We start from the raw sequence: 26,566 nt of genomic DNA, 5'->3' as shown, positions 1-26,566 counted from the left end.
TTAATCCAGAGATTCTTACCTTTGACTCGATTCGGCAGTCTCGTCCTAATCATGGCATTTATAATTCTTTAATTATAGTCACATTAGCATTTTGGGGGGGGGTAAATACAGGCAAATCAGTCACCTCGTCCTAGAGAGATTTACACGGTTATAAAAACCGTCATGCCAAGTTAAGCCTACATGAAACACAGACCTTATTTTAAGTGTTTCTAAAAATCTCCTATGGGAAAAATGAATGGTGGAAAAACAAAAATTGGAACCATTTCCCTGTTTGACCGCTAGGTGTTATGGTATTATGACTCATACTGTGGTACTCTATAAACAAACATTCTTGTTGCCCCTATAGGTGGTGTAGTTTCTCTGGTCCACGGTGTCATATGCTGAGTGGAGGAACACATACTCCGCCCTGGAGCAGAGCGGTTGGTTCCAACAGTACTAGTCTCAGCACCCAGAACTGCACCAATTTGATCAGCATGCAACCCAACTTATTTTAAAAACCAAAAGACAACTCCATTTGAGATCAGGATTTATTTTTTTAAAAGTGGTAAAAGGATTTTCCACAAAATGAGAAGATACAACCGAACAAAACAACCCTCATCCTGCACAACATTGACAGCTCGGTATGCTTAAGTATGTCATAAAAAGGTTAACACACTTTACTACAGCACTTGTAACTAAAATTTCAAATTACAAAAAAATCTATCCAAGCAAATACCCTCCAACTTAGGTCACACATTTTCATATTTTTACAAACACCTCAATTAAGAGACAACACTATCAGGAAAAAGATGCAGAATGACCGACAAGCACTGTATACTTAAAAGAAATGGGGAAGACACCTTGAGCGTGAGTGCCTGGGTTTTTCATTCAACCATTTATCAAAAATACTAAAAGAAATGTGACAAAAAAATTAAGTGGGGGGTGGGGGGGGGGGGTGCAGGGGACGAGAAGAAACGGAGGGGGAAAACAATGGATGGGAGATGTTGGTATCCTAGCTTAGGACTGTGATCGAGAACGGGAGCGAGAACGAGATGCGGAGCGAGATTTGGAGCGGGACTCTGAGCGGGAGACGGAGGGGGAACGGGAGCGGGCTTTGGCCGGGGAGGGAGATGGAGATTTGGACTTTGACTTGGATTTAGGTTTGGATTCAGTGGGCGTATGGGAGCGAGAGCGGGGAGCCCCCTTCTCGGCTGCAGCTCCCTCGTTGTCGCTCTTGGCCGGCTCACGGCTCTTGGAGCCTGACTTCCTGGAGCGATCCTTGGCTGCTGATCTAGAGCGAGAGCGGGAACGAGACCTGGACTCATCCTTCCTGCTCTTCTTCCCTTCTTTCTTGCTGCTCTTTTTGCTCTTACTGCGGCTCTTACTCCGGCTCTTACTCCGGCTCTTACTGCGGCTCTTACTGCGGCCCACATCCTTGGCCTTGTGGGCACCGTTGGTGCGCTCCTCCTCTCTGCGGCCCTTGGTCTTGTCCTTGTCCTTCTTGCTGTGGGAGCGACTACGTGAGCGGGAGGCAGCACCCCTGGGGAACAGGAAGGAGCAGACAGACAACCAGTCAACTAAAATGTAATTGAAATACGGCAATGTAAAAATGGCCAACACTCCTAGCAATAGCTGGTCATGACATCTGTTAGGACATCTGGGTAGCAAGATGGGGGGGGGGGGGGGGGGGGGCAAAGTCCATATTGGAGTCAAGAGCTCTGGGTAAGTGGACATTTACTACACACAGTGACTTGAGATATGAGTGATACAGATGTCCCTCAGAAAACGACTAAGTACAGTCGCAGTAGATAAGGGCAGAAGTAGATAGTAATAAATGGCACCCTATTCCCTATATAGTGCACTGATTTTAACCTAAGCCCCAGTCAAAAGTAGTGCACTGCATAGAGAACATGGTTCTATTTGGGACACATTAAAGAGGTCAGGGGTCACCCATGAGTTAAACGTGGCCTGCGCTCTGGGACTCACCTGGAGCGGGAGCGACTGCTGCTGTCACTGCGGCTGCGGCTCTTACGGGACCTACGGCTCCTGGAGCGAGACCTGGAGACAGAGGATGGTGAACGTAAGTTAAAAAGGTAAGCCATGTGCTTGAAAGATGCTTGAGGGGTTAGGGTGAAGTGCAGTCAAACGGAAGTGTGAACCTTAAAATTGTGAACTGATGGGAAAAGCAATGCATTGAGGGCCGGGGGGGGGCAACTGAAAAAACTAGTCCTTTGTTTTAATGCATGCATTTTGCTCAGTCGCTGATTAAAGATGGTCCATCGAATAACTACTCGTTATGATTTGCAGATCAGTCTCATATTCAGCGGAAATCCCATCCTCTTCTAGAAGGCCTACTCCGTTTACACAGGCAGCCAATTCTGATATTTTTCCCAATTATGGGTAACAGATCCGATTGGTGAAACGACCAATTAGTGGCAACAAAAAAAAACAGAATTGTGAATTCAGCCTTAGCTTTAGTCACTGATCACCTCTTGCATCAAAAATAACTATGAGACTTGTAGCTAAATCAGTATTCTTATTTACCTGGAGCGGCTGCGAGAGTAAGAGCGCTTGCTGCGCTTGGCCCCGGGGCGGTCCTCAATCAGCCGGATCTTCCTGCCGTTCACCTCTGTGCCGTCCAGCTTCTCCAGGGCTCTCTTCATGTCAGAGTACAGCCTGAACTCTATCACCCCCTCGTTCCTGCGCCCTTTATTGGTGTCAGCATACGTCACCTCACCCGCCTGCCTCATGTAGTCCTGGTGAAGGAAGGGAAAGGGTTGGGATTTGGCCAGCAAACCACAAAGATATTAATAAATATGGGTAATTTAATATGGTATACATTATATACACATGTTTCGTGTTATATATGTATTTTGAGAACTGCTGGAAATATCAGATTTATGCGGCGCCATCTAGTTAGTTCAAGCATGACAATTATGGGCATTTATTCAATGACGAAGGTGCACAAAGATGGCGGATTTCAGATATGACGTCATCGTTTAAGCACTACCCAGAGTTTATTTTTTTTCTTTTCTTTTCTTTTAAAAATACGTCTCACGACATGGTAAAACGTCTACAATCTACTGTTGTTTCATGTTTTCCAAATTGCCGCCATCTTGGGATCATGTATACTGTGACAATGAACATACAAAAACAAGCATCACGGAGAGCAGTACGATAGGGAGAACACAGTAAACGAGGCATGTGTGGTAAGTACACGGGGACCGCCATCTTTATGCACCTCCGCTATTGTAAAACCACGGGGTCTTATGAGTAAATGTACATGTAATAAGGATAGCATGTTTCTCTCCAAAACATTAACATAGGATGCAGAAATCATAAGGAAGAAAAAGAGTTATCATTGCTGAATAACCCGTCACCACCATACCTTCAGGTCCTGCCAGCTGCAGCGACTGGACAAGTTCTCAACGATCAGCCGATAGTCTGTCCTTGCTGGTGGGCCATATCTGTCTCTGCCACCACGCCCATACCCGCCCCCGCCTTCAAGGTAACAAGGATAGAGCAGCAGCAATTAGGGCAGGGGACACACCGAGAGGACAGCCTCAACACTAATCTTCCAAGCTACATTATGTAAACAATGGCCACATAAAAATCTGGGAGAAATTAAAATAGATAACAGGCAGGGAAAGTAAAGACAAAAACAAGCTAACCAAAAAAACAAAAGGAAATCAATCCTGTGTGTAGGCTACATTAATTAACCTAGAAAACTGCACATTTCCATCAGGAACTCTGACATAACCTATTCCTCATCTTCAACAGCATCTAAACTACTAAATCATTAACTGACGATTCACGCTTGGGTAGAACTGAATACAAAACTCTACATAAACTAAAAAAAAAGAAAAAAAAGAAAAGCTAAGATAAAAATAAAATTAAAAAAACGACATAAAAACTGACTGAAAACAGTACTTACGGTGACACTAATGTTTAAGTTAACTAGCACATCTAAATATAGACATTTCACATTTGTTTCAGGCATCTATAAGAGCTCAACCCACATCTGTTCCTAACCCAATGGCATCCTCACCACCCGGCCTGGGACTAATGGGACAAGCGGTCTTCATTCACATTGGCTCCCTTTTTTGGTCTGCCCAGGGGCCCAGAATGGTCAAACCACACTCTTGGTTGGAAAGGGGACACCATGGCCAGGCCAGCAATAGGGGCAGGCAGTCAGCAAAGGACTCTTTCAATTAAAACATTGGAGGTTCTTTGTTAAATCTTTACCTTTATTATTCAACATTCATTTAAATAAACAAAATAAAAGAATCCTGAATTAAAAACAGCAGATTACACGATTCTCAAATTACTCAAACAAATTAGCTAGTTAATTTATTCTAGTCAAAAATCACAGATAATTTATCGGCAAATATTCAAAATAGTAGTGATTCTCAAGCTAGATTCCCCCTGACAATTTGAATGAATACGAGTGCATTTGTTGCAGTTTCAAATCAAGCACACGGGTTCCCAAGATAACGACATGTCATTTGGTGGTTGTGGTTCATGTCATTTTAATTCCATCGTCAACTCAAATATAAAATCTGTTCTCTACACCCATTATTCAAACAATTACTGTTAAGTACCATAAAGGGTTTAATTCAGTAGTACTAGCTCGTCCGTGATGTGACTACGTCTGCAATACAATACTGGTGTCGTCTAAAAGAAAAGAAAAAAAAAGGATACTTTATGATTTTGGCAATGCCGCCCGCCCTTTATCTAATTCCCCAGAGTCATATTAACTCATTAATACCATTTTTCATGTCTCTGTCTAGCATGACAGAAGTTAGAGGTACTTTTGCAAGCCAATGCTAACTAGTGTTAGCGCAATGCCTGGAAGTCTATGGTATCTGCGAGCATGCGACGTGTATGCTAATTTAAACTAGGAGTGACCTAATAGGCCGGATTTAGAACAGAACCCTGGTAACCACTCGTCACAGAAACTAGGGGAAACTACAACAAATAAGTTAAATATGTCCTCTTAAAAAGTCACAGAAAAACAATTTGCGGTGCAATTAATCAATCATAAAAAGGGATGGAATCAGTGCGGAGTGAATAGAGCCAGCTGTGACCACGGATACCAATATGGTACAATTTCTACTGACAAGTTACCATCACTACTATCCCCAAGAAAGCAACAAACATTTGAACAAAGGGTACTCGGATTAAACATAAAACCACCTGGTAAATTCAGGTAAAAAAACAGACATGTGGTGGACACATCGTCACAGGCAGCATTAACAAATAGTTGAAACACAAAGTAGTTGTTTTATTAACTAAGATATGTGGTCGTCTTGACCAACTACATTAAGTTGAATGCACTGACTAAGTCACTCTGGATAAGAGCGGAACACAATTATATGAACTACAACCACCAAGGACAAACTTGAGATGTTATGCAGTAGTCTCCTATCCTACATGCACTGCCATGTTGGTCTCCTCAATCACATATCAAATAAATGTTAAAACACCACTGCATTGTAAACTTACTTCGTCCACCTCCACCTCCTCCTCCCCCTCCTCCACCACCACCGCCGCCTCCTCCTCCTCCTCCTGAGCCGTAGCTGCCGTCCCGCCGCGGCCCCTTTGTGTGTTCCACAATAACCCTCTCCCCACACAGGTCTTTCCCATTCAGGTCATACACAGCATCATCTGCATCGCGGGGGTCATCGAATTCAACAAACCCATACCTTTGCACAGAGGAGACAAAGCATGTTAGGCCAGAGACACGGTACAGATTTGGGATCCAATTATTTGACTAAATCTACTGCTAGACCCAAATGTACGTGATCCTTTTGATAAATCACAAAGTAACATTTTGTAATCGCTCACACACAGAAGCATTGATTTGATTTAATAAACAGAACATTTTCCCAATTCCAACGTTTCACCTGCAACTAGCGATGGGAGTTGAGAAGACTGGCAAGTTCCAAGTTGAGAATTAAGCAGGGGTGAAATGTTTTTAATTAAATAAAAAAAAAGTAGATTATATTTCTTCCCAGTACGGGAGCTCTTTTGTGAAATATGATTAATCATAGAATCCTTATTCATTTTAACTTTTAAAAATGCATTACCTTTTAAGGTGGCATAAACTAGGGCTGACCCATTTGGTTGACCGAGATTTTTCTTTAGTTGAGCAGACAAATTTTTTCTTCTTCTCTTTTTCAAACTCTCATGGTGTACAAGACACCCGTCTGATTCACACTGAGTGGACTGATCCATTGTGGAGGCCGTGGGGGGGTGGCCCAGTCCATCAGTCTAAGACATGTGCTGCTGAAATTGTATATGGTTATATTACATAAGAACAAGTGGTGCAACACCAATAAAAATATTTTCTAGCAAATGCACTTTTTCCCTCGATGTATAGTGGTCGCTGTCCACGGTTCTGAAACACTTCAGTGCGCTGTTGAATTGGCGCCTTTTCCTAGACCATATTCCTATGTGCACAATAGCAAAGTTAACCACGATATTGGTGTTGAGAACAATGCAGTGGAGGTAGCAGCAGAATGAGGAGACGAGAAAACAGCCCTTGCCTTACTGTCTAAGAAAAGTGAGAAGAGGGGAAACCAACTTAAGTGTATAAATCAATAGCCTGTTAAAATGTGCCTGGCTTTTATAAATCAATACATCTACAGAAATAAGATCCTGCTTCAGTGTTTGTTTAATTAAGCCTACTGATTCCGTGAGCACTAAGCCTCACGCAACGACATGTCAAGTAAACAATTTCACATATTCAGCCTTTAATTATTTTTTTTGCGTTGCTGTAGTAAATAAAGGCATTAGACTTCTTTGTGTTAGAACAGCCTCTGCGGTATTATTGATTTAGTGTTCTTTAACGCGGTTCCAAATTGTCTGGAAAATGACATAATAATGTTACATTTTCTTAATCTCCTTGCTATTATTATGATCATACGTAACGCCATTTATCACTGGTAGGCTTAGTATAGCAGCCTTGTATAACCACCATCGATGTGTAGGCCCCAGGAGCACATGCTGTTTTTAGTCTTAATAGCGTAGCTTACTTAGGCCTACATTTCAATACATCTATAGGATACTGTATCAATCATTCACGTCATCACACAGCATAAAAAGAGTCAGTCACGATTTGAATTGCAATCAAGCATTTTAGTTTGAAATTAAAGCGAGCCTTGAATAATTAGCTTATACAATAAATAAAAACGGTTTCATTTCGAAAATTGCATTCATGAACGAATGTTACTGTTTTTAAGTCTTTGCTGTAATAAAGGCGTCATAAAAATAAATAAAAAATGTTAGACCCTCTGGTACATTTATACTTTAGTGTTGTTTATACAGCACCTGTTTGGCACACAATATGTACACAGTGCTTGCTCCTTACCTTATTTTTCTTGATCTCCTGTATTTTCCATATCTACTCATAATTATTCCACACATCTGACTTTCCATTTACCTCCTGAGCAACCAGTAAACATTTCCCGTTTCTCGAGTTTGTCACGTCCTCTGCATCCATTTTGCTGTCACGTGTGTTACGGTGTTCAGAGTTTGTTTAAAACCAATTTATTGATGTGAATTAGGTCAGCACCTATTCAGACGGGATTAGTTTTACAATGGGAGGTCGGGTAATGTAATTATGTGCACAAAACATCGGTAATTTTAGTCCCTTCTGAATCTGCCACGTCAGTAATTTTTACATGGCAGGAGTGTAACAATCCCAGCCAGAATAACCTACTGTTTTTTGGGGGCAAACTCCAAAACTAGCCCCGTAACAGTCGGCATCCCTGTGTTTTAAGAGAAATGTCTGAGTATGACAGGTGTTGATCTAGGTTTGCGCAAGAAAACAATAACGAATTTGATGAATTCACATAAGTCCTGCGAATAAAGTCGGTTAGGACATCTACTTTGTGCATGACAAGTAATTTTTCCAACAATTGTTTACAGACAGATTGTTTCACTTAAAATTCACTGTATCACAATTCCAGTGGGCCAGAAGTTTACATACACTAAGTTGACTGTGGCTTTAAACAGCTTGGACAATTCCAGAAAATTATGTCATGGCTTTAGAAGCTTCTGATTGGCTAATTGACATCATTTGAGTCAATTGGAAGTGTACCTGTGGATGTATTTCAAGGCCTACCTTCAAACTCAGTGCCTCTGCTTGACATCATGGGAAAATCAAAAGAAATCAGCCAAAACCTCAGAAACAAAATGGTAGACCTCCACAAGTCTAGTTCATTCTTGGGAGCAATTTCCAAAAGCCTGAAGGTACCACGTTCATCTGTACAAACAACAGTACGCAAGTATAAACCCCATGGGACCACGAAGCCGTCATACAGCTCAGGAAGGAGACGCGTTCTGTCTCCTAAAGATTAACGTACTTTGGTGTGAAAAGTGCAAATCAATCCCAGAACAACAGCAAAGGACCTTGTGAAAATGCTGGAGTAAACAGGTACAAAAGTATCTATATCCACAGAAAAACGAGTCCTATATCAACATAACCTGAAAGGCCGCTCAGCAAGGAAGAAGCCACTGCTCCAAAACCACCATAAAAAAGCCAGACTACGGTTTGCAACTGCACATGGGGATAAAGATCAGACTTTTTGGAGAAATGTCCTCTGGTCTGATGAAACAAATATAACTTTGACCATAATGACCATCGTTATGTTTGGAGGGAAAAGGGGGAGGTTTGCAAGCCAATGAACACCATCCCAACCGTGAAGCACGGGGGTGGCAGCATCATGTTGTGGAGGTGCTTTGCTGCAGGAGGGACTGGTGCACTTCACAAAATAGATCGCTTCATGAGGAATTAAAATTATGTGGATATATTGAAGCAACATTTCAAGACATCAGTCAGGAAGTTAAAGCTTGGTCGCAAATGGCTCTTCCAAATGGATAATGACCCCAAGCATACTTACAAAGCTGTGGCAAAATGGCTTAAGGACAACAAAGCCAAGGTATTGGAGTGGCCACCACAAAGCCCTGACCTCAATCCTAGAGAATTTGTGGGCAGAACTGAAAAAGCGTGTGCGAGCAAGGAGGCCTACAAACCTGACTCAGTTACACCAGCTATGTCAGGAGGAATGGGCCAAAATTCACCCAACTTATTGTGGGAAGCTTGTGGAAGGCTACCCAAAACATTTGACCCAAGTTAAACAATTTAAAGGCAATACTACCAAATTGGGTGTATGTAAACTTTTGACCCATTTGGGAATGTGATGAAAGAAATAAAAAGCTGAAAGAAATCATTCTCTCTACTATTATTCTGACATTTCACATTCTTAAAATAAAGTGGTGATCCTAACTGACCTAAGACAGGGAATTTTTACTGGGATTAAATGTCAGGAATTGTGAAAAACTGAGTTGAAATGTATTTGGCTAAGGTGTATGTAAACTTCCGACTTCACCTGTATGTATGTATATATAAATAAATGGCCTACAACGTAGCCCAGGAATGCTTTTGTTTCTATGTATTACGTCGCCACTATAGGAAAGATGGTTCAGAAACCAAGCTGGAGTTCAGTGTGGCCCTTGGACATGTTGAATCTGTATCCTCACACCTCCAGGCTTCTGTCATAAGTCAAATTTGTGTATATATATATATATCTGTCATAACAGTCAAATGTGTGTGTGTGTGTGTGTGTGTGTGTGTGTGTGTGTGTGTGTGTGTGTGTGTGTGTATATATATATATAAATTTAATTACAGGGGGCAGTTCGGGGAAAAAAACTAATCGCGTCTAAACTGTTCTCTGGAATAATGGACATTCTGGGGTAATAAATACACTACCGTTCAAAAGGTTGTGGTCACTTCCATGAAAACATACATGAAGAGTTGCAAATTGAATAGGAAATATAGTCAAAACGTTGACAATGTTATATATATTTTAAATAAGTGTTCAAATTTTTCGTCGTAAAAATAATCAATTTGCAGCAATTACAGCCTTGCAGACCTTTGGCATTCTAGTTTTTAATTTGTTGAGGTAATCGAGAGATTTCACTCCATGCTTCCTGAAGCACCTCCCACAAGTTGGATTGGCACTTCTTATATACCATACGGTCAAGCTGCTCCCACAACAGCTCAATAGGGTTGAGATCCGGTGACTGTACTGGCCACTCCATTATAGACAGAATACCAGCTGACTGCTTCTTCGCTAAATAGTTCTTGCATAGCTTGGAGCTTTGCTTTGAGTGATTGTCCTGTTGTAGGAGGAAATTGGCTCCAATGAAGTGCTGTCCACAGGGTATGGCATGGTGTTGCAAAATGGAGTGAGCCTTCTTTGTTCAAGATCCCTTATACAAATCTCCCACTTTACCACCACAAAAGCACCCCCAGACCATCACAATGCCTCCACCATGCTTGACAGATGGCGTCAAGCACTCATCCAGCATCTTTCTGCATCATACGAATATTCTTCTTTGTGATCCAAACACATCAAACTTAGATTTGTCTGTCCATAGCACTTTTTTCCAATCTTCCTCTGTCCAGTGTCTGTTCTTTTAAGCCCATCTTAATATTTTATTGGCCAGTCTGAGATGTATTTTTCTTTGCAACTCTGCCTAGGCCAGCATCCTGGAGTCACCTCTTCACTGTTGACGTTGAGACTGGTGTTTTGTGGGTAATATTTAATGAAGCTGCCAGTTGAGGACTTGTGAGGCGTCTGTTTCTCAAACTAGACACTAATGAACTTGTCCTCTTGCTCAGTTGTGCACCGGGGCCTCCCACTCCTCTTTCTATTCTGGTTAGAGACAGTTTGCGCTGTTCTGTGAAGGGAGTAGTACACAGCGTTTTACGAGATCATCAGTTTCTTGGCAATTTCTCGCATGGAATAGCCTTCATTTCTCAGAACAAGAATAGACTGACGAGTTTCAGAAGAAAGTTTTTTGTATCTGGTCATTTTGAACCTGTAATCGAACCCACAAATGCTGATGCTCCAGATACTCAACTAGTATAAAGGCCAGTTTTATTGCTTCTTTAAAATCAGAACAGTTTTCAGCTGTGCTAACATAATTGAAAAAGGGTTTTCTAATGACCAATTAGCCTTCTAAATTATAAACTTGGATTAGCTAACACAAAGTGCCATTGGAACACAGGAGTGATGGTTGCTGATAATGGGCCTCTGTACGCCTATGTAGATATTCCAGTAAACAGCCGTTTCCAGCTACAATAGTAAATTACAACATTAACAACGTCTACACTGCATTTCTGATCAATTTGATGTTATTTTAAGGGGGAGGGGGAAAAGTGTTTCTCTTTCAAAAACAAGGACATTTCGAAGTGACCCCAAACCTTTGAACAATAGTGTACATAACCAACGTACTCTAGTAATACTAGTCCCATGCGAATAGGTCTCAACCCTTGCTCGCTTCACGTGACACATGTATGTAATGCAATGTCACGTAAAGAGAGCAAGGGTTTAAAGGGAATATTTTTCCTAAAAAAAGGAGGGATTTCGGGTAACATAACTTTTCAGTCAGATATGGCTGTAATTATGTTGCAGCTTCAGTAACACGGACAGCGAGATAAACACTGATGTTCTGTGGTCGCTGCAGCAGGGAGTCCAATTTCAGCAAGCTTTACACCACTCCAGCCGACGCTTGGCATTGCATTTGGTTATTTTAGGATTGTGTGCAGCTGGAAACCCATTTCATTAAGCCCCCGACGAACGGTTCTTGTGCTGACATTGCTTCCAGATGCAGTTTGGAACTCTGTAGTGAGTGTTGCAACCAAGGACAGACGATTTTTACGCCCTTCAGCACTCGGCGATCCCGTTCTGTGAGCTTGTGTGGCCTACCACTTTGCGGTTGAGCCATTGTTGCTCCTAGACATTTCCACTTGACAATAACAGCAGATGACCGGTGCAGCTCTAACAGGGAACAAATTTGACGAACTGACTTGTTGGAAAGGTGGCATCCTATGACGGTGCCATGTTCAAAGTCACTGAGCTCTTCAGTAAGGCTATTCTACTGCCAATGTTAGGTTATGGAGATTGCATGGCTGTGTGTCCGTTTTTTTTTTTTTTTCACCCGTCAGCAACAGGTGTGGCTGAAAAAAATCAGAATCTACAAATTTGATGTCGTGTCCACAAACACTATACATACAAAAGTATCTGCCATGGCAAAACGTTACTGTTATCGTCGAACCACAGCGTATTTTGGAGGGTATTTCCACATGTTTAAGTCAGTAAATTTTCGGCAATGGTGTTTTAATTATTGTGATATGCTAACATTTTACCAGTAGGTCATATCCCCACTATTTATTTCTCCGGTACGGCTTACTTTCCCCTCTGTAGTAATCAGCATGAAAAGGTTAGTTGAAAAATTGCTGCCGTTGCTTTACATTAGCTAAGGTGTACCGGCTGTATGGAAACATTAACTTATCACCGTCACAATAAATGGCTATGCTGCTGCCATAGTTGTGATACTTTGCAGTCCTGCCTATGTGTACTAGGGTTGAAGGGTGGGAACCGGGTTACTGAGATTTACCACCCAAAACCACTCCCTTTCCCCGGGATAAATAACGGTGAAATAATATGATTAGACAAGACAGTTAAGAACAAATTCTTATTTACAATGAAGGTCTACCCTGGCCAAACCCGGACGACGCTGGGCCAATAGTGCGCCGCCCTATGGGACTACCAATCACAGCCAGATGTGATACATTTAATTTAACAGTTGAAAGTGAGGAAGGAAGCAACAATAGAGAAAGAGGTAGGCTAATAACATTAGGGAAAATATTTTGAAAGGTATATAAGCGTCAGCCTACTAATTATACCAATAGGCCCCATTATATTTAACTAGGCATGTCAGTTAAGAACAAATTCTTATTTACAATGACGACCTACCCCGGCCAAATCCAGACGATGCTGGGCCAATTGTGCGCATCCCTATGGGACTCCCAATCACGGCCGGGTGTGATTCAGCCTGGATTCGAACCAGGGACTGCAGTGCCTTAGACCGCTGCGCCACTTGAGAGCCCGAGTATGCAATCAATGCAGGGTGCTAGCCAAATTCCATCTGCAAACATGGTGCAGTTTTGCGTACAGTTAACGTTAGACTGACTAGCCATGTGGAAATAATCAGCATTTGGTTTTGAAACCCATGTAATATTAGTGCTAGTAACTGGCTTTGCAAATTGGGTCTCATCTGATCCACCAGATACCAAATATCACCATTATCTTGGCTGTACAGCAAGCTAAGTTACAGAAGAAGAAAAAAAAGTGTACACGTCGCCAGCTATGGGGGTAAATTAGCTAGCGTAACGTCGTTAGCAGATAGCTAGCATGCCAAACTTATTTCAAGGTGCCTGCTAACGTTATCTAATTATGATTTTAGCTATAAACATGTAACTACCTTTATTATTTTTATTTTTGAAATAGGAAGCGTCTCGTACTCAAAGCAATTAGGCGCTAACGTTAGCTAGGTAACGTTACTAACGTTAGTAGGTAGCTAACGTTAGCTAACTCGTTAACCGAAATTAGCTAACAAACTTTGGTTGTCTAGCAAATATCTTTAAGTTATAACCCATACAAATAAATAATACGTCAATCAGGTTGCCAAACTCAAACAATGTACGATAATTGTCAATAAACTGCGCTTCAACACGCCTGGGCCTAGCTACTAGGACTAGGCCACGAACTCAACGCGGTAAGCTAGCGTTAGCTACCACAGAACAACGACACGAGAGCGGCGTTCATTTTGTTACCCGTTTTTCAGGTCAACTTCAAGTATCTTCCCATAGCCCTTGAAGAACTTCTCAACGTCCTTTTCCCTTGCTCGATAGCTCAATCTTCCGATGTAAACTCTCGACATTTCCCCTGTGCTGATTTTGTGTTTCACTCACAGGAACAAACACACAGTTGCGCGGTAGTGGAAAAGGCACATAAATTATACACGCTATTCTGAACACTGTAGGATCAAGCGCAAAAGTGGGCGTACCATCAATAGAAGTAGTTCCAGGGATCTTTATACTGCTGTTCAAATGTAGCAAGTTTGCAATTACAATTGGTTATGTTTTGTGTGTGCCCTGTTAGTTCATTCACTTTCCAATGTTCATTCCATATATAACAGCATTACATCTTTTTTTTTTTAGGCCAGATTGATTGCCATTGGGTCTTTTGTATGTCAATGGTCTCTACACGAATCCCAGTTTAATTCCAGAATGACCTTAAAATGTAAATGCAATAACTGTGTGAATAAACAAGGTGAAGTTGACTTGTCTACCTAGTAGTATCAATGATTTATATATAATTGAGTAGTATAGAAGATTACACAGTGGCTTGCAAAAGTATTAACCCTCTTGGCATTTTTCCTATTTTGTTGCCTTACAACCTGGAATATAAATGGATTTTGGGGGGTTTGTGTCATTTGATTTATACAACATGCCTACCACTTTGAAGATGCTAAATATTTTTTCTTGTGAAACAAACAAGAAATAAGACAAAAAAACAGAACTTGAGCGTGCAAAACTATTCATCCCCCAAAATCAATACTTTGGAGAGGCACCTTTTGCAGCAATTACAGCTGTAAGTCTCTTGGGGTATGTCTCTATGAACTTGGCACATCTAGCCACTGGGATTTTTCAAGGCAAAACTGCTCCAGCTCCTTCAAGTTGGTTGGGTTCCGCTGGTGTACAGCAATCTTTAAGTTATACCACAGATTCTCAATTGGATTGAGTTCTGGGCTTTTACTAGGCCATTCCAAGACATTTAAATGTTTCCCCTTAAACCCCTCGAGTGTTGCTTTAGCAGTATGCTTAGGGTCATTGTCCTGCTGGAAGGTGAACCTCCGTCCCAGTCTCAAATCTCTGGAAGACTGAATTTCCCTGTATTTAGCGCCATCCATCATTCCTTCAATTTTTACCAGTTTCCCAGTCCCTGCCGATGAAAAACATCCCCACAGCATGATGCTGCCACCACCATGCTTCACTGTGGGGATAGTGTTCTCGAGGTGTTGGGTTTGCGCCAGACATAGCATTTTCCTTGATGGCCAAAAAGCACAATTTTAGTCTCATCTGATCATAGTACCTTCTTCCATATGTTTGGGGAGTCTCCCACATGCCTTTTGGCAAACACCAAATGTGTTTGCTTATTTTTTTCTTTAAGCAATGGCTTTTATCTGGCCTCTCTTCCATGAATCCCAGCTCTGTGGAGTGTACGGCTTAAAGTGGTCCTATGGACAGATACTCCAATCTCCGCTATGGAGCTTTGCAGCTCCTTCAGGGTTATCTTTGGTCTCTTTGTTTCCTCTGATTAATGCCCTCCTTGCCTGGTCCGTGAGTTTTGGTGGGCGGCCCTCTCTTGGCAGGTTTGTTGTGGTGCCATATTCTTTCCATTTTTTTAATAATGGATTTAATGGTGCTCCGTGGGATGTTCAAAGTTTCTGATATTTTTTTATAACCCAACCCTGATCTGTACTTCTCCACAACTTTGTCCCTGACCTGTTTGGAGAGCTCCTTGGTTTTCATGGTGCCACTTGCTTGGTGGTGCCACTTGGTGCCACTTGCTTGGTGGTGCCACTTGCTTGGTGGTGCCACTTGCTTGGTGGTGTTGCAGACTCTGGGGCCTTTCAGAACAGGTGTATATATATATATATACTGAGATCATGTGACAGATCATGTGCACACAGGTGGACTTTATTTGACTAATTATGTGACTTCTGAAGGTAATTGGTTGCACCAGATCTTATTTAGGGGCTTCATAGCAAAGGGGGTGAATACATATGTACGCACCACTTTTCTGTCAAATTTTTTGTTGTTGAATTTTTTGAAACAAGGTATTTTTTACATTTCACTTCACCAATTTGGACTATTTTGTGTATGTCCATTACATGAAATCCAAATAAAAATCCATTTAAATTACAGGTTGTAATGCAACAAAATAGGAAAAACGCCAAAGGGGGATGAATACTTTTGCAAGGCACTGTATATGTTTGCTTAATGCATAGTTGTGTATGTATATTTGATCATAGCACATGGGAATAATCTGATATGGGATGGTCAATGCAAAGATGGTTTTCTTTCATTTGTACCCATAAAGTCATCCATCTTCTTTGACCACTAACTGGCCACCCGATTAGACTACAATCACCCCTGTTGTCTAATCGGGTTGCACAGGCACTCCGGATGTTTCCTACGTGTTGTTGTGGGAGGGGCTTCTATACATTTGGATGCTGATCGTTGTGTGGGACACACCACACTGGCGTCAATTCAAACTGGGCTGCGTTCAGTACGAACATTCAACATTCAATTAAACGGAAACGGTGCTGTTCAGAACGACCATTTCAAAAATGGGGAATGGCTGAATTGTGGGTTGGGGAACACTGTCAGCATGGCCGCTGCCCTTAAAATACGTCACGCTTTGCTTCAAGCCACACCTCGCCACACCCACCAACCGGAACAAACGTACCTCCAAGTCTGTTCAAGAACTTTGAACCTTTTGGGGAAATTTGTCGTTCAGTACAAACCGTTAAGCAACGTAGCAAATGTTCAATCCAACTGAACGCACCTCTTGAGATCAACTTTACAATGGAGATGTGATCGCTAGCTAAAATGCCTGTCCTCGCTTCATTGTTGCATTCAAATGTAACTACAAGTTGTGTTACATGTTTACTTTTCCTAACAGATGCATTGGACAACATGCGAGAGCTATCATTATTCTTTAGACTTGTAAAATTCGATAGCTCATGATAGCGGATAGTTTTCGCTAAAGATGGTACAACAAATGCATGAAGCAAGACAGCTAACTGAAAAACTTTAGAGAGCGGCGGGACAGGGGGTATTTAGCTATGGATAGCCCAATGTTTTCGAAGTACTCATGGCTTGATTTTCTTTTCTCGGTAGTCGGTGTGTGTACCTTCTTGTTTGACGTGGGATCCGACATTTGGGTCGCTACGGAGTTCTACTCGCGTGGGGATTTCTTCTGGTTCGGAGTGTTGATCGGCCTTATGGTCCTGTCTTCGGTAGTGGTCCAGATGTTTAGCTGGTTCTGGTTCAAATACGACCGCGAACTGGAGGGCTTCGATGAGCAAACTGCCAAGAATGTCCTCTTTGGAGGCTGCGTCAAACTTTCATTCCTGCTACATGTACTTCAGCTCGGATTCTTTTGCAGGTACTGTAGCTAGCTTTTTAGTTTGACACTTAATTGCATGCACGTAATTCTCATGTGGACCATCTTTGCTAACTACACCTTGTTTTTCACAGTGTACTAGACACAGTAGTCTAAAAATACATAATCTACATAATCCACATATTTATTCTATGGCTACAGTGTAGTGCATAATTTTTTGGGTTCCATGAAACTATGCATTGTATAATATTTGTATTATTTGGTCATATAATAATTTGGTCATATTATAATAATATATATAATTTCCTCAGAAGTTTTTTAATGTAACTTAGCCTATGAAATTGATTTCCTAAGCCATCACTCCAAATAAGATAAATACTTGTCAGAGAGTCCACAGGAAGACATGATGTGCTGCAGGCTATTTGTGAAATGTATAATTTCCTTTGTCTCGTTAATACCGAGAGGCTCACGGAGCCGCTCATGTACAGCTAATAACATTAGACTTATGTAGAAACCATCAAGTTACCCAACTCACAGGTGTGTCAGCGAGAAAAGCCAGTCATTTGGGATGGACATACAATGTAATAAGTGCATAATAACACACATGATAGTTAATTGGGAATTCAAACTATTTGGGCAAAGTACAGGAATGATCCTACAGCTCACGATGCACATGTTTGTATACTTTTCTCATTGTGGTGTGAATACTGAGGCTCACAGAGCAGCTCATGCACAACTAATAACATGTGACTTGTGTAGAAACCAATCAAGTTACCACTCCGGTGTGTCAGGTATGTAACCATAGCCAGTAGGCTCTGTCTTGACAACCTCACTCCCCACCTACACAGATGTTAAGTTGCTAAGTGGAAGACATTGTTTTGAATGACATAAATAGGCCTATGTCTGCGTCCTGTTCTCTGACAATGATAGGTGTCTTCTGGTTTATTGCCGCTTAGTAACACACAAGATGGCAATTTAAACAATTTAGGTGGTATAAGGACCCAACAGCTCATGATGGTGCTCTGTTTCGTCAATTTACTTCCCACCTACACAGATGATAAGTTAGCTAAGTGGAAGACATTTTTAGAATGATGCCCATGTGTGTATGTTCTATTGTCCCTGGCAGGTGTTTCTGTTGGTTGTTGCTGCTCATACTAACGGACAGTGTTTGTTCACAGACACATCTCAGCCATATGGCAGGGCTTCCGTGTGTGGTGGCGACAGGAGCAGGGCTCGGGGTACGCCGTGTACCTGACCCACGACCTGAGCATGCTACGTCTCATCGAGACCTTCTGTGAGAGCGCCCCGCAGCTCACCCTCATGACCCACATCATGCTGCACAACAACAAGGCCAGGACGGTACAGTGTGAGTCACCTCTACACAGTACACACTAGAGGTCGACCGATTATGATTTTTCAACACCGATACCGATTATTGGAGGACCAAAAAAAGCCGATACCGATTAATCGGCCGATTTTTTTCAACTTATTTGTAATAATGACAATTACAACAATACTGAATGAACACTTATTTTAACTTAATATAATACATCAATAAAAATCTATTTAGCCTCAAATAAACAATGAAACATGTTCAATTTGGTTTAAATAATGCAAAAACAAAGTGTTGGAGAAGAAAGTAAAAGTGCAATATGTGCCATGTAAGAAAGCTAACGTTTTAAGTTCCTTGCTCAGAACATGAGAACATATGAAAGCTGGTGGTTCCTTTTAACATGAGACTTCAATATTCCAAGGTAAGAGGTTTTAGGTTGTAGTTAATATAGTATTTATAGGACTATTTCTCTCTATACCATTTGTATTTCATATACCTTTGACTATTGGATGTTCTTATAGGCACTTTAGTATTGCCAGTGTAACAGTATAGCTTCCGTCCCTCTCCTCGCCCCTACCTGGGCTCGAACCAGGAACACATCGACAACAGCCACCCTCGAAGCAGCATTACCTATCGCTCCACAAAAGCCGCGGCCCTTGCAGAGCAAGGGGAACAACCACTCCAAGTCTCAGTGTGAGTGACGTTTGAATCGCTATTAGCGCGCACCCCGCTAACTAGCTAGCCATTTCACATCGGTTACACCAGCCTAATCTCGGTAGTTGATAGGCTTGAAGTCATAAACAGCGCAATGCTTGAAGCACAGCGACGAGCTGCTGGCAAAACGCATGAAAGTGCTGTTTGAATGAATGCTTACGAGCCTGCTGGTGCCTACCATCGCTCAGTCAGACTGCTCTATCAAATATCAAATCATAGACTTAATTATAACATAATAACACACAGAAATACGAGCCTTAGGTCATTAATATGGTCAAATCCGGAAACTATCATCTTGAAAACAAGACGTTTATTCTTTCAGTGAAATACGGAACCGTTACGTATTTTATCTAATGGGTGGCATCCATATGTCTAAATATTCCTGTTACATTGCACAACCTTCAATGTTATGTCATAATTACGTAAAATTCTGGCAAATTAGGCGGCCCAAACTGTTGCATATACACTGACTCTGCGTGTAATGAACGCAAGAGAAGTGACACAACTTCACCTGGTTAATATTGCCTGCTAACCTGGATTTCTTTTAGCAAAATATGCAGGTTTAAAAATACAGTATATACTTCTGTGTATTGATTTTAAGAAAGGCTTTGATGTTTATGGTTAGGTACAGTCGTGTAACGATTGTGCTTTTTTCGCAAATGCACTTTTGTTAAATCATCCCCTGTTTGGCGAAGTTGGCTGTCTTTGTTAGGAAGAAATAGTCTTCACAGAGTTCGCAACAAGCCAGGTTAGCAGGCAATATTAACTAAATATGCAGGTTTATAAGTATATACTTGTGTATTGATTTTAAGAAAGGCATTGATGTTTATGGTTAGGTACACATTGGAGCAAGACAGTCCTTTTTCACGAATACGCACCGCATCGATTATATGCAACGCAGGACACGCTAGATAAACTAGTAATACCATCAACCATTTGTAGTTAACTAGTGATTATGATTGATTGATTGTTTTTATAAGATAAGTTTAATGCTAGCTAGCAACTTACCTTGGCTTCTTACCGCATTTGCGCAACAGGCAGTCTCCTTGTGGAGTGCAATGTAATCAGTTGGTTAGAGCGTTGGACTAGTTAACTGTAAGGTTGCAAGATTGAATCCCCGAGCTGACAAGGTAGAAATCTGTCATTCTGCCTCAGAACAAGGCAGTAACCCACCGTTCCTAGGCCGTCATTGAAAATAAGAATGTGTTCTTAATTAACTGACTTGCCTAGTTAAATAAAGGATAAATAAAGGTGTAAAAAAAGGTGACCAAAAATACCGATTTCCCGAATTTTATTAAGACTTGAAATCAGCCCTAATTAATCGGCCATTCCGATTAATCGGTCGACCTCTACTTTCTACAGATGGTTCTACATGGAACCCAAAAGGGTTCTACCTGGAACCAAAAAGGATTCTCCTATGGCGACAACCAAAGAACCCTTTTGGAACCCTTTTTTCTAAGAGTGTATTCCATTATTGTGCACTACATTTGAGCAGGGCCCATAGAGCTCTGGTGGAAAGTAGTGGACTAAATAGGGCATAGAGTGCCATTTGGGATACATCCCTGTTATTCTGGACACTAGACTGGAGTAGAAATCACCACTGATGAAGTCCAAACAGATAGGGAAATACAATCACACAGTATGGCATAATCACATACTACGCCTCTCTATGTATGTGTGGGAATACTTGGGAACATATTTCCTAAATTAAAATAACTTCAGATGATTATCTGGTGATTTTACAGTCTTTTATGCACCCCCCCCCCAAATAATAATAATAACCTATTTGCTCAGATTTTTTTTTTTTTTGTGTGGGGGGGGGGGGGGGTTCGGCCAATAAAATCACCCGTGAGCCGAATTATGCACGCAGGTCACCTATTGGCTAACACTGCTGTAGGCAATTGAGAACAATCTGAATTCAAAGGCAACACTTAGGTTTGGGATTCTTTACTATACTGTAGTCCTACTGTATCAATCACTTAGATCATGTACTTTCAGGCTCACGAAGCAACAGCTTTCTATCCCTCTCGATCGCGGTTCTCTATTCTCTCAGTCTCCGTGTCTGCTCTCAACCATCCGCTGAATGTAACTGAGGACCCCTGACCTACAGCATCAGTGGTGATTTCTACTCTAGTCTAGTGTGTCCACATAATACATTTTTCAAATAGGAAGTATTTAGAGGAAGAAAATAAATGTGTATGAGTTAATATATGTTCCTCATACCATCATTGTGTCCCTCAGTAAGTTTAGCAATGGTTTACACAATGATCTAGCTACCCATTGTGTTTACACACAACTTCCTCTCTATATCCGCTTCCTCTCAAGTTTCAGGAGCTTTTTGACTATGTGCTAGTGTTGAGTCATTAACCGACATTTCTGTTATTTTTTTGTTTTTATTTGAATTGTATTTTTTTCTGTCAGCTCGATGTGCAGTTTCTGTAGAGATAAATCAGATGAAGCCTGAACTCTCCATCCGGCACAGCCAGAAGAGGACTGGCCACCATAGCCTGGTTCCTCTCTAGGTTTCTTCCTAGGTTCTGGCCTTTCTAGGGAGTTTTTCCTAGCCGCTGTGCTTCTACACCTGCATTGCTTGCTGTTTGGGGTTTTAGGCTGGGTTTCTGTACAGCACTTTGATATATTAGCTGATGTAAGAAGGGCTTTATAAATACATTTGATTTTGATTTGAACTGTGCGATGTAGTAGGGAGTTATAGTTTCCAACAGGCCAATATTCTACATAGTTTAGCACAGAAAACGTGGTAATTAACTACAATGACCATAATCCATTGCGCGTCCGCTTAAACTTGTCCGGTCTGTGTGGAGCAGACACGGAGACTGAGAGAATAGAGAACCGCGATCGAGAGGGATAGAAAGCTGTTGCTTCGTGAGCCTGAAAGTACATGATCTAAGTGATTGATATTTGGTATTCAGCAGTTATTATAGTATGCCTTATTTACTTTGAAGAACTACTAAAATAGTGATTTTGTCAGACAGCCTAGGCAGCAGTTCTATAGAGATGAGATGATGACATGGAATGAAATAATAAAGTCATCAAATAAAACAAATATTTTATTAAAGTAAAGTTTTTATTATTTTTAATTTAACCTTTATTTAACTAGGCAAGTCAGTTAAGAACAAATTCTTATTTACAATGACGGCCTACCAAAAGGCCTCCTGCGAGGACAAAGTATTGTGATTAAGTGATGGTTAATAAGCGATAAGTACTAATGGCCAGTCACTACCATCGTGGGACTTATATGAATTGTTTTATTCTGTGTTGTTACAGTGTTCAACCCACATAATGCATAGTGCATTTAATGTATTTCAAAATAAAAAAAATCTAAACCAAAATCACCTAACCGTGATTATTTTTGAATAATCAAATCAGTACCAAACCAAACTCAAAAAGCATCGCCCAGCACTACTATGTAGTAAACTTCCTCTTGTCATTTTTCTGATAGTTTTACATCTCTTGTAGGTGTGAGTGTCGTGGCGTCAACTACTTCCATAGCCTGGATGGTGGTGGACTACCACCGCTCCCTGCGTTCCTTCCTCCCAGACAAGGCCAAGCAGGGCTGGGGCTCCGCCTTGGTCTACTTCCTGTGGAACCTGCTTCTCATCACGCCGCGAGTGGCAGCGGTCGCCCTCTTCGCCACAATTCTGCCCTCCTACCTGGCTGCCCACTTCCTGCTTATCTGGCCAGTGCTGGTGTTCTGGGTATGGCGGCAGGAGACAGACTTCATGGACAGCGCAGGCGGAGAATGGCTCTACCGGGCCACCGTAGGTCTCATCTGGTACTTCAGCTGGTTCAACGTGGCGGAGGGAGGGACCAGAAGGAGGAGCATCATCTATCACTCCTTCATGGCTACGGACGGAGGGATTCTGCTAGTCTCATGGTGGTTCTACAGAGACCCGGTCCTGACACAGTCCTACGCCCCCATCCTGCTGGCCACTCTGCCCCTCACCTACCTGATGGGGGTCCTGTTTAAAACACTCTACTACTACTGTTTCCACCCTACGCTGTGGATGCCCCCCGTCAGGGAGACAGGGTTAGAAGAGGAGCTGCCTGATGGTCAGGAGATGGTGTTCAGATCCATCGCCCCCCAAACTGGTACTCCCCGGTTCCGTAACAAGAGGATGGCAAGCCATGCCACTCACTTCTACTCCGAGGAGGAAGCCAGGAAGCCCATTAAGATAAACGGGCGCGAGGCCAACACTGTTGTCTGACTGGATGTGCTTGAACTAGACTCTTATTTACATGCAATGATGGAGTGATGATTGAATGTCTGGTGTCTTTTTCTAGACCATCCTGTTTTTCATGCTGTATTTTTGTATAAATAAGGTGCTGCACATCTTATTGTAAATCAGACTTTATGTTTAAATTAGCATATTCTGTGAAACAGTGATAAGGTCACTGAAGTTTCATCCCAAATGGCACCCTTGTATAGTGCTATATGGTGCACTACTTGTGGCCAGGGCCCATAGGGATATGGTCAAAAGTAGTGCACTATGTAGAGACTAGGGTGCCATTTGGGATACAACCTGAGCAGTTCCATTGATCAATATTGGAGTTGTAGGAGAGAGCTATTGGGTTATTCCAGGAAATTTGTCCTTTTTGGGTTCTGTAACTTAGTGAGAGAGAAAAAACAACGTTTAATTTCACCTAATTGTAACATTCTGTCACAAAGAGCACATGTTCAATTTAGTAAAAAACATATTTTCCCATCTCAAAAAAAAAACTATATTAAGTGGCAAATAAAGTAACAGGGTTGACGACTTTATATTAAATCAGCGAGAATTCCCCTTGTGACAGGTGGAATGGAAGCTTGTGTGCAACAGGGAGAGGCAATTGAATGCAAGCTTCACAAAACAATTGGAAATGTAAACATTTCTAGCCTGTCTATCAACAGGGGTAACAGGGTTGATGTCTTATCATCGAACCGCTCAGTTTTCCACCACAAAACACCAGAAAATGGCCAAAACAAGTAGATTCAGCTCACCTGCTCTTACACTATGATTTTTTACTCTTAGATGTTCAATGTAAAAAATTAAAAAATTTAAAAAAAAAAATTTCATCATATCAAATTTTCATCATATTAAAACGAGAGTTCAGATCACGTTACAGTATTAACCTTAAAATGAGGGACAGGGTGAATCTCACACTAATTAACACCCATCTTCAGAAATTAATTTTTCAAGCACCAGAATAACTAAGGTTTTGCAATGATGGTGAAATGGTAGCCTTAAGTGGGTTAAAATCTTCCTATACGTCACAGAGGGAATGTCAAAATGCTTTGGTACTTTCACAAGTCTTCTTTTATATTAAAGCTCAGAGTTGATAGAATTTTCTATTTGGTCAATATTAAAGGTATACTTTGGGATAATGGCAATGAGGCTACCAAAGTTAGATGTAGTGTCGCCAACCAATGCTAACAAGCGTTAGTGCAATGAATGGAAGTCTATGGGTATCTTAGTTAGCATTTGCACTAGAGCTAGTTAGCAACTTCCTTTAAACTGCACACAGAGACAGAAAAATGGTATCCCACGAGTTCATCTGACTCTGGAGAAGTAGCTAAAGAGCCTCATTGCCAAAATCTTGAAGTATCCCTTTAAAGGACACTTAATTTAATATAACAGGCTTGTAAAATTCTATATTGGTGCACAGTTTCTACTTAAAATCTCAAAATAACTAATTGCGTGAAACGACCACGCCGTTCATGATGCCAAAGGTAATTAGAAGTATAAGTAATGGTACATTTTTATCCGTTTTTATTATTGTGTGAAAAGTTTGTATTTTCATCTGGGAGATTGTTACCCGTCTACAACGTTCTGAAAGTTATTTGACATTTTGTTTGCTATTTTTGGATGTACAATGAATGTACGATGAACTATCACGTTCCTCGCTTTGCTGTTGTAACTGTTGTGTTATTTTTAATTCTCTGTATCTATGCCGACAGTGCATCCACTAATGTCTGTGACGGTCACTCGTCCACCAGCTTCATTAGTCTTTTTTCTATATACAGCATCAAATCTATGTAGGCCACACTGTATGTACAGATGGATGGAACGTCAATACAGTTTGATTTAAGAGTCCCAAATGGCACCCTATTCCTGCTATAGTGCACTACTTTTGACATTATGTTGTGGACAATGTTCTGGATGTTCCGGCTCCCGAGTGGCACAGCGGTTTAAGGCACTGCGTCTCAGTACTAGAGGCGTCACTACATACCCTGGTTCGATTCCAGGCTGTATCACAACCGGCCGTGATTGGGAATCCCATAGGGCGGCGAACAGTTGGCCCAGCGTCGTCCGGGTTAGGGTTTGGCCCGATGTAGGCCGTCATTGTAAATAAGAATTTTTTCTTAACTGACATGCCTCGTTAAATAAAACATGTATAGCAACACCTGTGGCCTTGTGAAGGTATGTTCCTAGAATGTTAAAATTTCTGTGTGAAACATTATTGGATACTGCAGAATGGAACCAAATATTCCATATTTTAACTGTCATCTCATTCGTTCTGCACATGATTGTTATTACACAGTGTGTTTTGTGAACCTATTCCCCTGAAGGTCAACAATTCAACCTGTATCTTACCTCATCATTTAAAGGGCATCTAATGCTGGGCTATTAAAATCACAAGACAATCACAAAGTTATGTAGTTTTATGCCTTTTCTTTTGTGTCGTTTATGTCTGTGGTTTCAATGTTCTTTTCTTAAAGGTTCCTCAAGTGTTCTTCCAAGGCTTCAGCTATTGACATCGTCAATACATGAGTATAATATAATCTCATATGAGTAATGCTCACACATATCCGTCTTCAATCATGATATAAGTTGAAGTGTACTAGCTAGTATTGCATTGTAACTTTTTCTACCTGAGGACCCATTGTGATGTCAGTAACTTTTTCTACCTGAGGACCCATTGTGATGTCAGTAACTTTTTCTACCTGAGGACCCATTGTGATGTCAGTAACTTTTTCTACCTGAGGACCCATAGTGATGTCAGTAACTTTTTCTACCTGAGGACCCATAGTGATGTCAGTAACTTTTTCTACCTGAGGACCCATAGTGATGTCAGTAACTTTTTATACCTGAGGACCCATAGTGATCAAATTGTATTTGTCACATGCGCCCGAATACAACAGTGAAACAGTGAACACCTTACAGTGAAATGCTTACTTACAAGCCCTTAGCCAACAATGCAGTTTTAAGAAAAATACATATTTTTATTTGTTTAACACTTTTTTAGTTACTACATGATTTCATATGTCTTATTTCATAGTTTTGATGTTTTCACTATTATTCTACAAAAATAAAGAAAAACCTCGAATGAGTAGGTATTCTAAAACATTTGACCGGTAGTGTGTGTGTCTATATATATATATATACAGTGCCATGAAAAAGTATTTGCTTCCTTTTCTCTACTTTTGCATATTTGTGATACGTACTGTTATCAGATCTTCAACCGAAACCTTTTATTTGATAAAGGGAAC

The 26,566-nt window shown here is 41.2% G+C and overlaps 2 protein-coding genes across 3 annotated transcripts; one reads left to right on the top strand and one right to left on the bottom strand.

The window, feature by feature from the left end:
- Positions 1-513: 513 nt before the first annotated feature.
- Positions 514-13,891, bottom strand: LOC139555274 (serine/arginine-rich splicing factor 6-like). Its single transcript, XM_071368943.1, has 6 exons — positions 13,670-13,891; positions 5,485-5,684; positions 3,368-3,480; positions 2,524-2,735; positions 1,966-2,037; positions 514-1,519 (listed from the first exon to the last, which is right to left on the bottom strand). The coding sequence occupies exons 1-6, from the start codon at positions 13,774-13,776 to the stop codon at positions 997-999; spliced, it is 1,227 nt and encodes a 408-aa protein (XP_071225044.1). The 5' UTR covers positions 13,777-13,891; the 3' UTR covers positions 514-996.
- A 2,514-nt stretch (positions 13,892-16,405) lies between these two features.
- Positions 16,406-26,428, top strand: xkr8.3 (XK related 8, tandem duplicate 3). Of its 2 annotated transcripts, XM_071368942.1 has the most exons (4): positions 16,417-16,546; positions 16,805-17,072; positions 18,209-18,396; positions 22,555-26,428. In XM_071368942.1, exons 2-4 carry the CDS (start codon positions 16,909-16,911, stop codon positions 23,301-23,303), a joined length of 1,101 nt encoding a protein of 366 aa, XP_071225043.1. In that variant the 5' UTR covers positions 16,417-16,546; positions 16,805-16,908; the 3' UTR covers positions 23,304-26,428. The 2 variants fall into 2 exon arrangements, with proteins under 2 accessions (XP_071225041.1, XP_071225043.1); XM_071368940.1 differs by having other exon boundaries at positions 16,406-17,072.
- The last annotated feature ends 138 nt before the right edge of the window (positions 26,429-26,566 follow it).

The sequence above is a fragment of the Salvelinus alpinus genome, chromosome 26, assembly GCF_045679555.1.
Source record: "Salvelinus alpinus chromosome 26, SLU_Salpinus.1, whole genome shotgun sequence".
NCBI lineage: Eukaryota > Metazoa > Chordata > Actinopteri > Salmoniformes > Salmonidae > Salvelinus > Salvelinus alpinus.
The sequence above is the reverse complement of the archived record's forward strand: the minus strand, read 5'-3'. Positions and strand labels throughout refer to the sequence as shown.

Excerpts from the sequence above, each read along its gene's own strand:
- LOC139555274 (XM_071368943.1), bottom strand. The coding sequence starts at position 13,776 with ATGTCGAGAGTTTACATCGGAAGATTGAGCTATCGAGCAAGGGAAAAG. Across the intron at positions 2,038-2,523 it reads TACTCTCGCAGCCGCTCCAG|GTCTCGCTCCAGGAGCCGTA; the intron begins GTAAATAAGAAT and ends CTCTGTCTCCAG. Across the intron at positions 1,520-1,965 it reads AGCAGTCGCTCCCGCTCCAG|GGGTGCTGCCTCCCGCTCAC; the intron begins GTGAGTCCCAGA and ends CCTGTTCCCCAG.
- xkr8.3 (XM_071368940.1), top strand. The coding sequence starts at position 16,750 with ATGGATAGCCCAATGTTTTCGAAGTACTCATGGCTTGATTTTCTTTTC. Across the intron at positions 17,073-18,208 it reads CAGCTCGGATTCTTTTGCAG|ACACATCTCAGCCATATGGC; the intron begins GTACTGTAGCTA and ends GTTTGTTCACAG. Across the intron at positions 18,397-22,554 it reads CAAGGCCAGGACGGTACAGT|GTGTGAGTGTCGTGGCGTCA; the intron begins GTGAGTCACCTC and ends CATCTCTTGTAG.